Raw genomic sequence first — 14,577 nt, 5'->3', positions numbered from 1 at the left:
ATATAATGCTTTTTATTTGGCAATATTCGATATCAGTTTTTATTGACTTATGTTCAAATAAAATGTATGATTCGATGCTCACGATCTTAATTTTTTAAACTTGTGTAATCAGTAAATTGATAATAATCAATTATTATCGGCAAGTTTCTCACAACTTGACAAATCTAAATAATATCCAAATCTAAATTGTCCAATTTATGCACAATTATTGTTTTATTTTTATAGGCATATTAAAGCTCCATCTTTATGATTTCATTTTTAGCACAATTATTTAAGCAGTCTGCATTTGCTTAAGAGACTAGTTGTCATTCAAATTACCACGCATTCACTTCGGCGGAAAAGTAATTGCTTTGAAACATCATGGGTGATAAGGAGCAACTTGTAAGGATTACATAGAAGTTTAATATTCTATTAAACTTATAATATTTAATCTTTTGTTAAAACTTATTATTTAGATCTCAGATGAATTGGTGGAAGCCCCTCGAAATGTCCCTACAAAGGAGGTCGCTGAAAAGCTACCCTGGTACTATTCGGGTGGATTCCTCATGTTTTGGGGTCTCCTCTTCTTCGCCATTGTAATACCACTTTTCTATCGCCTACCAAACGCAATGACAATGGAGGACGCAAATAAAAACGTGTTTATTGCGGAACGGGCATACAAAAATCTGTATGCTCTGTCTAATATTGGTGTCAAATTGACGGGTAGCAAGGAAAACGAGGTTGATGCGGTGAATTTTATTGTGAATGAACTGGAACAAATTCAAAGTGTCCTTCTGACGGACTATTTTGAATTGGAGATTGACGTTTCCAATGTCTCCGGTGCATTCCCATACAGTACAATGCTAAACATGTATCAAGGAGTTCAAAATATTGCCGCAAAGTTGTCTCCAAAAAACAGTACTAGTCAGACCTACCTCCTTGTGAATAGTCACTTCGATTCAAAGCCATTTACCAACTCTGCGGGTGATGCCGGTTTCATGGTTGTCACGATGTTGGAAGTCTTACGGGTTATTGCAACAACCAAGAAACCCATCGAACATCCAATTGTATTTCTATTTAATGGAGCAGAAGAAAACGCTCTTCAAGCGTCTCATGGTTTTATCAAAAATCACAGATGGGCGCCTCTTTGCAAGTAAGATATACAAATTCTCTAGTTTAAACTAAAAAAAACCAAGGATTCTTTAACACTTTTACTTCAGGGCTGTCCTTAATCTTGATGCCGGTGGTACTGGAGGTAAAGATGTTCTATTTCAGAGTGGTCCCAACCATCCATGGCTTATGAAAGTGAGTAACTTAACTGATATAATGAAGAATTACTCACTATAATTTATTAAATTAACAGTACTACAAAAAATTCATCAAGTATCCTTTGGGTACAACTGTGGCTGAGGAAATTTTCCAGTCAGGCATTATTCCCTCGGATACCGACTTCCGACAGTTCAATATTTATGGCAAGATTCCAGGTAATAAAGAACGATCTGTTGAGATGCAGGAAATTTTTACTGTAAATCGTTGTATTTAAGGATTGGACATGGCTCAGTTTATTAATGGCTTCGTGTACCACACCAATTATGACCTAATCGATGTAATTCCTCGCGAATCCCTGCAGAACACTGGTGATAATGTTCTCAGTCTGGTTCGAGGTTTGGCCAATGCAACCGAATTGCATGATACTGAGGTGAGAACTTAAGAATATCACAGTTTCTTTTATTTTTAATCGTTTAACATATTTTTTGCTATTCGAATCACAGGCTTACAAGGCTGGAAATGTAGTTTTCTTCGATTTCTTGGGCCTCTACTTCTTCCATTATACAGCAGCTGCTGGAAAATCCTTGAACTTTGGCGTTGCTGGAGCTGCTCTCATTCTGGTTTTCGTTTCCATGTGGCGAATGGCCGCAGTTTCCAATGTATCAACTTGTCACGTGATGCGTTGGTTCATCCTGGTCTTTGTGATCCAAATCATTTCATTTGTTCTCGGACTAGCCCTTCCAGCTGTGGTCGCATATGGAATGGACTCCATTGGATTATCGCTGACTTACTACAGTGTCCCATTGTTGGTAATCGGGTTGTATGTGTGCCCCTCACTTCTTGGCCTCAGTATTCCCCTAGCAATCTACTATCACTTCCAACGCAACGTAAGTTCTTCTACAAGTTAAACTTTTCTTTTCTTTAACGTATTTGATTAATTATTTCTTTTCAGGATAAAATATCAACGCCATATCACGTACAATTGTCATTGCATAGTCAGGCTGTAATCCTCGCTGTCATTACAATTGGTGTTCAATACTTGGGCTTGCGTTCTTCATATATTTTCGTAATTCCCCTTCTGTTCTATGTTGTTTCCTTGGCTTTTAATCTATTGACCACTCTACACGATCGTGGCTATGCCTGGACAGGTCTGGTGAAGATTGGCCAGATTGCTCCTTTCCTGTATAGCAGCTACCTGATCTATATATTCATTGTGGTGCTGACACCGATGGGAGGTCGTGCTGGAAGTGGATCCAATCGGGACTTGTATATTGCTGTCTTGGCAGCCCTAGGATCAGTCCTCTCCTTTGGTTTCCTGGTAAGTCCAAAATATTTATCATATTTATTATAAATGCTAAGAGATCGGTCTGTTTTAGATTCCGTTGATTAACACTTTCCGTCGACCAAGCTTTGTGGTATTCCTGCTCCTGGCAGCCACAGCCCTGTCGTTGTACTTGGCCAGCAGCACACAATTGGGATTCCCTTATCGTCCAAAGACGAATGGTCAACGAGTTTCTTACTTGGTAAGTGATATTGACTTCATAGACATTATATATTTCTCTTATCTTTCGACATTTTAGCAAGCACGCAATATGTTCTACGAATTTGATGGGACTCTCAGCAAGGACGAGTCTGGTTATCTGTTTAACTTTCAGGACCGACGTGAAGAAAGAGCCTGGAAGGGCACTAGGGCTAACCTCACTGGATTAGTTAGCATTAAATCGAGGTGTGAAACTCATATGATGTGCGGAATGCCGTTGTATGACTACCGCTATTATCAGAATCGACTAAGCTGCAAGTGGTTACCACGTTCCGAGCCTATTGTACCACCAGGATTAACTACATTGACGCTATTGAGCAAAACCAGTGTTAATGCTACCACTACTCGCTTCACATTTGTTTTGACTGGACCGGATCACATGAGTATATTCGCTAAAACCGAGCCAGATGTTATAATAAGTGACTGGTCGTTCTTGCGTTCCCATCTTGCCACACCGCAGCCTTACCACATTTATTTCACTTATGGTATTGATGACTCTCCTTTAGAGTTCTGGATCGAAGTTACGGTAAAAAATACTTACAATTTATAACAAATGAATTTAATTTAATTAAGTGTTTCTCCTTTTTTGCTCTGAAAACTCTAGAAAGAAGATGGCGATTTTAATGTACAGTCATTCCAAATAGCAATATCCGGACATTACATTAAATTCCCGAGTGATGCCGAAGGTTTGAAGTTCTCCTCATCATTCCCCTCATTTGCAATTCTGGCTCAGTGGCCTGTTATATACAAAAGTTACCATTTTTAATTCAATGAAATCTTTTGTACATAATTTACAACAGTATAAATAAAGAGTTTAATATATGTGCACTTAAATACCATGTGTAATTTTAATTATTGATCAGCTGATATACAACGTGATTTATATCGATCTAATTTGAAAATTGAAATTCTAGTTTGAATGACCCTACAGAAGTTTAAAAGATGGCATGCGCAACCTTTCTACTCTTTATTCATAAATAGGTGTGTATCCAAGTTTTGCACATAAAATGATCCAATTACTGTCGAATATGCGTTTATTTCATATTGTAAAACGATGTGCAACTAAGCACTGGCTCTGTAAGACCCCAAATACAGTTTATTCAGTAAAGGATAGGGAGTAGAGTGTAGAGCTCTACCGATTGCGTTTATACTATTAAACAGTGATCTACTGTGAGCTGACAAAAAGATTTCAGAGAGGAAGTTTCAGTAGAGCTCTTCTTTTCTACTGTAGTGAGATCTACAAGGTGTTAAACTACATAGCTCAATCTAGCTCTATTCCTTACACTCTGCTAAAAAATAAAACAAGTGGGAAAGGTTATAGTCGAGATCCCGACTATAGGATAACCGTTACTTAAGAATTTTTTTTTTTAAGAAAAAAGGATTTTGTTATTATTTGTATTTTTTGTTATTTTATATTGCCTGAATCCAGTTGAGAATTCTTAGGCACAAGAATGACAGAAAAGTTTGCTTGGCATATTGTGTTGCTGTTGTTACTTAGTTGTCGATTCAAAAATTTTTAAATTAGCAACTTCTTCAGCTTTATAATTTTGCTAAATATCAATCCCCTTGGCTAGCGACCTCTCTATATGGTAACCGGTGACTTGACACGCTCAACAACATACTACACTTGCATAAGTGCAAGGAGTATGCTCAATACGATTCGATAGATGCCAGTTCCATCATCATTGAAGATTCATCGGTACCATTTGGGTTGAGTCGAGTAGCGATTCAAGCCGAATGTCATATTTGCGTCTTCAGAACCAGTTGAGAATTATTTGATGCATTTTTGTTGTCTAACAATATTAAAACTATTGCGTACTCTAAGGAGCTAATTTTGCTTCAAGATCTTCGGCATGTTAATACTGCTGTTCTACTTGTTCGATCTTGCTGTGATTTTATAGGATAATAGATAATAGCAACTTGCAACTCTAATACCCACAAAAACGTATTATCTTAAATACTGTGGGTGTGGTGGTTTTTCGCGACTTGCGAGGGCGGAGGGGGGCGTGATAAAAATGTAAGACAAACTTGACCTGCGTGGTGTGTAGAGAAATCTGCGAGCCAAATTTGGTTATTCTATCTCTTTTAGACTCTGAGATCCTTTTGTTTAAAGAAATTACTTCGAAAACATTAAATCGCCATAACTGCCGTTCTACTTGTCCGATCTTGATGCAATTCAGTGGGATAATAGATAATACTAATAGATAACGTTTATTTTCACAAAAAACGTATTATCATAAAAACTTTGGGTGTGGTAGTTTTTCGCGATTTTCGGGGGCGAAGGGGGTCGTGGCTTAAATTTGAAACAAACTTGATCTGCGTAAGGTATATAGAAATCTGTCTGTAAAATTTGGTTACGCTATCTCTTATAGTCTCTGAGATCCCTTTGTTCAAACAGACGAGCGAAAGGTTTTTCGCTATTGGCGGTGGCGGAGGGGGGCGTAGCTTCAATTTGAAACAAACTTGATTTGCGTGGGGTATATAGAAGTCTGTGAGTGAAAGTTTGGTATCTCTATCTCTTATAGTCTCTGAGATCCTTTTGTTCATACGGACGGACGGACGGACGGACGGACAGACGGACAGACACGCATGGCTTTATCGACTCGGCTATTGATGCTGATCAAGAATATATATACTTTATAGTGTCGGAGATGCCTCCTTCTCCCTGTTACATACATTCCAACGAACACAATATACCCTCTTACTTATTTTTTAAGTAACGGGTATAAACACAATACATATAAGCAACATATTCCAGCAAGTCATAATAAGTGCTTTTATAACTTGGCTACGACTGATTCTAAGTGTAAACCTAATAATAAATTGCCATTTTTTTGCTTCCTCTTCTTCAGCATCTCTGCTTTTGTTTTTATGAGTGGTTGTGTTTTAAAGCTCACAATCGGAATTTTTGGTAACTTTTGTAATCACAGAATTAATTATTATCAATTATTATCGGCCCATTTTCCACAGCTGTGCAAATCCTAAAAATTATATCTCAAATTTATATGATCCAAATTGGGAAATTGCACCATTATTGGTTTATAGTTATAGACATATTACAGCTTTATATTTATGATATAATTTTGGGCACTAATATTAAAGCTTGAAAAATGAGTTCTCATTTTAGTACCTCGCATTCACTTCGACAGAAAAGTAATCGATCTTTGAAAGCAACTATGAGTGATAAGGAGAAACTTGTAAGGATCACATCAAGGCTGAATAAGCTACCAAACATAAATTACAAATTTCTCTCTAAAATGGTATTAATTAGATCTCGGACGAATCGGCTGAAGATCCACAAAATGCTACCCCAAAGGAGGTTACTGGAAAGCTACCCTGGTACTTTGCATGTGGATTCCTCATGTTTTTGGGTCTCCTTTTCTTCGCCATTGTAATACCACTTTTTTACCGACTCCCAACGGCAATGACAATGGAGGATGCAAACAGAAATGTGTTTATTGCGGAGCGTGCCTACAAAAACCTGTATACTTTATCTAATATTGGTAACAAATTGACGGGTAGTAGGGAAAATGAGATTGAGGCAGTAAATTTTATAATGAAAGAGGTCACACAGATTCAAAAAGATTGTCTGAAAGATTATTTCGATTTGGAAATTGATTTATCCCAAGTCTCTGGTGGATTCCCATACAAAACAGTACTAAATACATATCAAGGAGCTCAAAATATAGCTGTGAAGTTAGCTCCCAAGAATAGCACCAGTAAGACTTACCTTCTGGTCAACAGTCACTTTGATTCCAAGCCAGCTACTCCGTCTGCGGGGGATGCCGGATTTATGATTGTCACGATGTTGGAAGTCTTACGGGTTATTGCAACAACGATGCAAGCCATCGAACATCCAATTGTATTCCTATTTAATGGACTTGAAGAAGGTTCTATGCAAGCTTCTCATGGTTTTATCAAACAACACAGATGGGCGCCGTATTGCAAGTAAGTATTAAAATTTGTCCTTATATTAAATACAAAGTATTTTGAAAGTTAAAATTTTTAGGGCCGTCGTTAACCTAGATGGCGGTGGAGGTGGAGGCCGTGAAATTCTATTTCAAACTGGTCCCAATCATCCATGGCTTGCTGCTGTAAGTAGTCAGACATACTTGTGTATAATATAAATTCACTCTCCACATTATTTTATTTTAACAGTACTACAAAAAATATATAAAACATCCTTTCGCTACAATTATGGCTGAGGAAATATTCCAATCGGGCATTATACCATCAGATACAGACTTCCGACAGTTCAATATATATGGCAAAATTCCAGGTATTTAAAATTGATCTGCTGATGTGTAATGAATATTTAAAAGATAACAAAATATAGGGTTGGACATGGGCCAGTGTTTTAATGGCTTCGTATATCATACCAAATACGATACCATCGATATTATATCTAGTGAGTCCCTTCAAAATACTGGTGATAATGTTCTTAGTCTTGTTCGAGGTTTGTCTAATGCAACAGAATTGCATAATACTGAGGTAAGAACTTGATTTTATCAAAGTATTTGTTTTACTGAAACCATTAACCAAAAATTCAGGCTCACAAGACTGGACATGCTGTCTACTATGACTTTCTGGGTCTCTACTTCTTTTACTACTCAGAGGCCACTGGCAAATGCTTAAACTACGCTGTTGCTGGAGCTGCTCTCATTTTAATATTAATTTCAATCTGGCGAATGGCAGATGCTTCCCAAGTTACAATTTGTCACGTGATCCGTTGGTTCATACTGGTTATGGTGATTCAAATCGTTTCATTTGTGCTTGGACTCGCTCTTCCAATTGTGGTTGCTTATGGAATGGACTCCTTCGGACTGTCGCTGACTTACTATAGTACCCCAATGCTGATAGTCGGATTATATGTTTGCCCCTCTCTTATTGGCCTAAGTTTACCTATTACCATCTACTACAGTCTCCAACGCAATGTAAGTCCCACTCTATTAGATTTTCCAATTTTTAAATTGATTTTTATTTTCCAGGATAAGATCTCAACATCGTACCACCTCCAATTGGCTCTACATAGTCAGGCTGTTATCCTGGCCCTTCTAGCCACTAGTGTTACAGCTTTAGGCTTCCGTTCATCATATATTTTCGTAATTCCACTTCTGTTCTACGTTATATCCTTGGCTCTTAACCTAATGACCATTTTGCATGACCTTGGATTTGCCTGGGCAGCCTTTTTAAAACTGAGCCAGATTATTCCATTCCTTTACAGCAGCTACCTTGTGTATATATTCATTGTGGTGATGACCCCCATGGGAGGTCGTTCAGGAAGTGGTTCCAATCGGGATTTGTTTATAGCAGTCTTAGCAGCTGTAGGAACTGTTCTCTCCTTTGGATTTTTAGTAAGTTTACTTATTTCTTTCTCCACAAAATAAATCACCACTTTTTTTAGGTACCGCTTATCAACACTTTCCGTCGACCAAGCTTTATGATATTTGCCTTACTGGCAACTACAGCCCTCTCTTTGTACTTGGCCAGCAGCACACAATTGGGATTCCCGTACCGTCCGAAGACGAGTGGTCAGCGAGTTGCATACCTGGTAATTATATTGAGTTAATTACTTTTATCTACGATTCAAAATTTTATTGGCATTCCAGCACGTGCGAAATAAGTTCTACGACTACGATGGTACCCTCAGTAAGGACGAGTCAGGATATCTGTTTAACTTTCAAGATCGCCGTGAAGAAACACCTTTTGTGGGAACTAATGTTAACTTGACCGGAATGGTTAGCATAAAATCAAATTGTGAAAGGTACATGATGTGTGGGATGCCGTTGTATGATTATCGTTATGTTCAGAATCGTTTGCAAAGCAAATGGTTGCCAAGATCGGAACCCGTTGAAACTCCAGACTCTTCCAATTTGGAATTGCTCAGCAAAACTATTGTGAATTCTACTACTTGCCGCTTTGAGTTCAATTTAACAGGACCTTCCCATATGAGTATATTTATTCAACCATACGAAGATGTGATCATAAGCAACTGGTCGTTTGAGCGAACTTACCTTGAGAATCCGCCAGAGGCACCGCTGTCTTACCATATTTACTTCACTTATGGTATAGATGACTCGCCCTTAAATTTTTTTGTGGAATGTTCGGTGAGTGAAACTTGAATTTGAAACCTTTAAAAATAATAATTTTTATTCTGAAATCTCTAGAAACCTGATGGCGATTTCAAGGTACCTTTATTCCAACTTGGAGTGTCATGGCATTACATTGGTCATGAAGGGGATTCTGAAAGCAAGAAGCTGAAATCTTCGTTTCCCTCTTATTCTATTGTAGCAGAGTGGCCCGTTTTATATAAAAGATACATTTTTTAAATTGGCGAAAAAAATTGTAAATTATAAATATGGTGATAAATATGGTGATCTTATATTGATCTATTCAACCTTTTTTATCATAAAATGATAAGAACAAATTAATTTATCGATTACACACTTACCTATGCGTATTTTTACAGCAAAATGCGTTACATGAACGCAAAGTGAGCACGTAGTGTTAACAGCGCCGTAAGTTCTAAGCGGCACCATAACTTAACAGACTTGTAAAATAACGGCGTCATGAAAAAAATAAATGATGGCTTCATTGTAGCTGATAACGTATTTATGTTTTGAATTACAGACCATCAACAAATTTAAGCCAATATGTACCTATTTTCGACTCTTTTGTTATTTTATCCCACTGACTCTACCCATATGTAGGTTTTACTACATGACATAATACAGATAAACGACATGTTAGAGATATTTTGATTGTAAATCCATTCGACTGATTTAATCAATGGGAATAGATTCATTTTTAAAATAAAACATCGATGTTTGCTTTTATCTGTATCTATCCATATCTATATAATTTCACACCCATTGGTCTAGGATTTATAATGGTACTCTTATCACTGATTCCTTTTATGATAATAGCAAAGAGATTATTTTTAATGACTTGAATCAATAAACCGAACAAATACACGGAGCTTTCGCCTACTCACAGTTTGTTTTGATTTCAAAGCAAGACATTATATCGATTTGGGAATTGCCCAGTATATGATCACATATTTGTTTTCAAAACTAAAACCCAATGGAAAAAAAAAGTTTAGAACCACACAATGTGTCTTTTATTTTGTCACAAAAATACTTGACTAACGAATATTTGTATATAGAAATATGTGGTACATTCCTTTTAAATCACAATGTAACTTGTTTATCACTAAACGGACATGGGTAATATCGATATCGCCTTGGATATTAATTGCCTCTTGACCAGTCTACGGCTCCAGTTTGGCGTACAAAAATGGTTAGAAAGCTTGCAGTTTATTTGATTCTTTGTAGTTTTATATCACAAACGTTTATCTTTACATTTATCTTTATTTTTATCTTTATAGACTACAAAGTGCAAATCTGTGTCGATAAAACGCAGTGTGAAACAGAACCATTCATTGAAAACAAATTTCAGTTGCCAAACGACCGCCATCGAAACTAAACTTCAGAGTATTCAGGATCAGCCGAATGTCTCCAACAAAAAAGGACGTAAATGTGCGTATAAATTAAGAGACTTTTTCATGACTTTAACATGTACGATCTTGTCGATATTCTAGAATACTGTCGATGTTCAGATGGACGTGGCACTGATCAATGTTTTGAAATCTCCTAAAAAGCTGAGAGCAAAGGTGCCTTGGTATTATGCACCCGTCTTTCTGCTCTTTTGGGTTGCACTCTTTTTTGCTGTGGTTGTACCACTCTTTGATCGACTGCCCGACAGTGTTACAATCGCAGAGGAGTCCAAGAGACCTGGAGAATTCGTTGCAGAACGAGCACAACGTCTTCTCTATGACTTCGATCGCATTGGACCCAAAGTCGTGGGCAGCATTGCCAACGAGGAGCTAACGGTTGCTTTTCTTCTTGCCGAACTCGAAAATGTGCGCAACTTGATGAGGGAAGATCTATACACTCTGGAGGTTGATGTACAACAATCATCCGGTGCGTACATGCATTGGAACATGGTGAACATGTACCAGGGAGTACAGAATGTGGTAGTCAAGCTGAGCAATCGCAAATCCATCAGTGAATCCTATTTACTGGTCAACAGCCACTTTGACTCGAAGCCCGGCAGTCCCGGCACTGGTGACGATGGTACCATGGTTATAGTGATGCTGGAGGTGCTACGTCAAATTTCTATATCAGATCAGACATTTGAGCATCCTATTGTCTTTCTATTCAATGGCGCCGAGGAGAATCCCCTACAAGCTTCACACGGCTTTATCACCCAACACAAATGGGCCAAAAACTGCAAGTAAGTATTAATGATGTGATATTCTATTTAAATAATTGTTAAAAATTAACAACTGTTGACAGAGCGCTTGTCAATCTGGAAGTTGCTGGCAGTGGCGGACGCGATCTGTTATTCCAGGGTGGCCCAAATCATCCATGGCTCATGGAGGTATGTTATGGTTATACCCAGATTGACGTTGTTTACTAGCTAGTAAAACTTGCGGCAGTCTTTAGAAGTTTATCACGTCATAAAAATCGCATAATAACTGTTTGGGTTTTTATTATAGTTAGATAAACGAACTGTTGCTCGGAAGCGTGTCTCTGGGCGTAATACCAATACAATACTTAGATTTGTCATATCTTTAACAACTTGGCAACTTTCTTTCTTTTTCTTTAGTATTATAAAAACAATGCCAAACATCCGTTTGCGACAACAATGGCCGAGGAAACCTTCCAGTCGGGCATGTTGCCCTCCGATACGGACTTCCGCATATTCCGCGATTATGGCCAAGTGCCAGGTAGGAATGAATGGATAGCATTGTTAAAAAATTCGATAAAATTACTGTTGATTTAGGCTTGGATATCGCGCAGGTTAGCAATGGTTATGTCTATCATACCATATTTGACAACTACGAAGCCGTTCCACGAGATTCACTGCAGAATGCCGGTGAAAATGTATTACCTCTCGTTCGGGCTTTTGCCAATGCCAGCGAATTGTATGATGTAGAGGTGAGTGCACTTAATTGGTCAATTTAAAATAAGAATAGTTTAAAAAATCAAACCCGGAAAAAACCTGAATATAAAAATCTTAGATGTGATGTCTCGAAACCATAAGAAACTTTTATTAAAAAAATATTTATTTTAACGCTTATTTAAATAATTATTTTAACAAGTTTATTAATCATAGAACAACTTTTATTTCCAAAATAATTTATTTCATATTTAAAAATTTAATTTCAATGTTTCCAAATTATTATATTATATAATTAAAAGTTAATATAATAGTTATTCTATGATTTTTAAATAACAATTTAAATATTAAATTTCTCTTTATTTAAATAAAAAAAATCGTTTTCAAATTTTGTGGTAAAAGTCAATAGAATAACTTTGATTTTATAATTAAAATTTTAAAATCTTATAAGGTTAAATTTCTGCTTTCCTGTTGTGTTTTATAAATATCTAATATTATATTTCCAGGCGCACAAAGAGGGACACGCCGTGTTCTTTGACTTTCTGGGTCTGTTCTTTGTATATTATAGAGCATCCACTGGCATAATCCTGAACTCCTGCGTTGCAGCTATAAGTCTCTTGCTGGTCTGCGTCTCCTTATGGCGCATGTCTCGCGTATCTGAACAATCCCTGTGTAGGATTTACATTTGGTTTGGCATTTTACTGGCACTACATGTGCTCGGCATGATCCTATGCCTCGGCCTGCCGTTGCTGATGGCTATTGTGTTTGATGCCGGCGATCGATCGCTCACTTATTTTACACACATCTGGCTTATGTTTGGCCTCTTCATCTGCCCGGCCATTATTGGACTCGTTTTGCCCACCACGATTTACTACAGCTTCCGCAAGAACGTAAGCTTAATATATATATTCATATTATCGTTACATTTTAAATAAGATTCACATTTAACAGCTGAATATAAGCCACGCCTACCATCTACAAATGAGCCTGCACGCCCACAGCGTTTTGTTGTCTATTATAGCCATTGTACTGACTGCAATTAGTCTGCGCACACCTTATCTCTGTATGATATCCACATTATTCTACTCAGCTGCATTGTTAATTAACTTGTTGAGCAGTTTACACGATCGAGGTGAGTTACGATCTACAACAAATAAATGTGTTTATTTAATTTTAAATTTTATTTTAGGTTACTACTGGGTTTTGATCTTGCAAATATTTCAGTTGATGCCTTTCTTCTACTTCTGCTCACTTTTCTATATGTTCCTTGTTATTTTTATACCTATGATGGGAAGAAATGGCAGCTCGATTAATCCTGATTTATTAGTAGCTGTATTATGTGCAATGGGAACGTTCTTCGCTTTGGGATTTGTAGTAAGTTAAGAATGTTAAAAGATTTAAATAATTATACTAATTCTTTCCTTAACAGTCACCGCTTATTAATATGTTTCGCTGGTCCAAATTTGTAATGCTCTCGCTGGGCATTATAACCTTTATATTCAGCATGATAGCAATATCGGATGTCGGATTTCCCTATCGGGCCAAGACCAGCGTTATGCGTGTTAACTTCTTGGTAAGTTGAGCGATATATATAATATGTTTATATTATAGTATTTGACCTTTGACAGCATGTGCGACGCATCTTCTACGAGTACGATGGAAGCGTTAGCCTCAGCGATTCGGGCTATTACTTTGATTTCCAGGACAGGCGTCTCTTCCATCCACTCGAGGGCACTTCTGTTAATTTGGCGGGTCTGCATAACATAAAGGAGGATTGCGATAAGCACTTGATGTGTGGTGTACCCTGTTTTAATCATCGCTGGTGCAAGGCACGTAACACAGGACACTGGTTGGCACGTGAAGAGGAGGTCACCATACCAGGCCACACATCCTTAATTCATTTGGCTAAAACCATATTGGCAAATGACACCAAAGTACGCTATGAGTTTGAATTGAGCGGACCACCACATATGGGTTTGTTTATTCAACCCCTTGAGGGTGTTGCAGTGGACGATTGGTCTTTTATAAGAAATGTGCTAGATGAACCGGAAGAGTATACGTTACCCTATCAAATATTCTTCTCCTATGGCAAGGACAACTCTCCCTTGAAGTTCCACATTGATTTTGTGGTGAGTTAAGAGAACGATACATTATTATTTCTAGTCACCAATTCCTCTTTTTTCTGTAGAAATCTGATCGAAACTTTAATGTTCCGCTCTTTGAGTTAGGAGTTTCCTGGCATTACCTTAGCTATGACTATAAACGGGACTCAGCCGGAATGAAGTTTATAGCTGACTTTCCGGACTTTGTGCACGTGATGGAGTGGCCCACGTTATATAAGCGTTATGTATTCTAAAATAATAATAATAATAATATTAAAATACATCTACTCGTATTAACTTGTATGATAATGTCAAATGTCTTAATTATATTAATAATTTATTTTGAAGATAATATTAAATTGTCAAGTGACTTTAGATTAAAATAATATATTTAAAATACCCCCGAATATAATAAAAATATTTACATATATACTTATATTAAAATATGTTAAATGAACACAAAATACTGAAAATTTGCTTCTATGGTAAAGGGTTTCAATAAAAACTATTATGTAGTATTCAATAGAATTTATAGATGAAATCAAGATAATTTGCTTCAGTTATGAAAGTTTAAATTTAACAAACCATTTTACAGGAAACTTTACATAGTTCTAAGTTCTTAACTTTCTCAAAATTGAATTAAAATCAATTAAGTGCATTTTTAGCAAATAAATTAAAAAATTAAATTGAATATACTTGACTATTCACTATTTATTACCGAAC

The 14,577-nt window shown here is 37.0% G+C and overlaps 3 protein-coding genes across 3 annotated transcripts; all 3 read left to right on the top strand.

Moving 5' to 3' along the window:
* The first annotated feature begins 328 nt into the window (after nucleotides 1–328).
* Nucleotides 329–3,622, top strand: LOC117782986 (endoplasmic reticulum metallopeptidase 1-like). The gene is made up of 10 exons (XM_034620108.1): nucleotides 329–381; nucleotides 456–1,132; nucleotides 1,200–1,284; nucleotides 1,343–1,463; nucleotides 1,524–1,678; nucleotides 1,752–2,135; nucleotides 2,201–2,566; nucleotides 2,625–2,771; nucleotides 2,829–3,314; nucleotides 3,393–3,622. The coding sequence occupies exons 1-10, from the start codon at nucleotides 361–363 to the stop codon at nucleotides 3,552–3,554; spliced, it is 2,604 nt and encodes an 867-aa protein (XP_034475999.1). The 5' UTR covers nucleotides 329–360; the 3' UTR covers nucleotides 3,555–3,622.
* Nucleotides 3,623–5,964: 2,342 nt separating this feature from the next.
* Nucleotides 5,965–9,146, top strand: LOC117783738 (endoplasmic reticulum metallopeptidase 1-like). Its single transcript, XM_034621281.1, has 8 exons — nucleotides 5,965–5,985; nucleotides 6,060–6,736; nucleotides 6,798–6,882; nucleotides 7,339–7,722; nucleotides 7,777–8,142; nucleotides 8,193–8,339; nucleotides 8,398–8,895; nucleotides 8,956–9,146. The coding sequence occupies exons 1-8, from the start codon at nucleotides 5,965–5,967 to the stop codon at nucleotides 9,115–9,117; spliced, it is 2,340 nt and encodes a 779-aa protein (XP_034477172.1). The 3' UTR covers nucleotides 9,118–9,146.
* A 1,088-nt stretch (nucleotides 9,147–10,234) lies between these two features.
* On the top strand, nucleotides 10,235–14,228 carry LOC117785342 (endoplasmic reticulum metallopeptidase 1-like). The gene is made up of 12 exons (XM_034623300.1): nucleotides 10,235–10,326; nucleotides 10,389–11,083; nucleotides 11,146–11,230; nucleotides 11,459–11,579; nucleotides 11,636–11,790; nucleotides 12,259–12,642; nucleotides 12,704–12,884; nucleotides 12,942–13,126; nucleotides 13,182–13,325; nucleotides 13,381–13,881; nucleotides 13,941–14,112; nucleotides 14,160–14,228. The coding sequence occupies exons 1-11, from the start codon at nucleotides 10,300–10,302 to the stop codon at nucleotides 14,106–14,108; spliced, it is 2,646 nt and encodes an 881-aa protein (XP_034479191.1). The 5' UTR covers nucleotides 10,235–10,299; the 3' UTR covers nucleotides 14,109–14,112; nucleotides 14,160–14,228.
* Nucleotides 14,229–14,577: the final 349 nt, after the last annotated feature.

This window comes from Drosophila innubila (genome assembly GCF_004354385.1).
Source record: "Drosophila innubila isolate TH190305 chromosome 2R unlocalized genomic scaffold, UK_Dinn_1.0 1_C_2R, whole genome shotgun sequence".
Lineage (NCBI taxonomy): Eukaryota > Metazoa > Arthropoda > Insecta > Diptera > Drosophilidae > Drosophila > Drosophila innubila.
The sequence above is the reverse complement of the archived record's forward strand: the minus strand, read 5'-3'. Positions and strand labels throughout refer to the sequence as shown.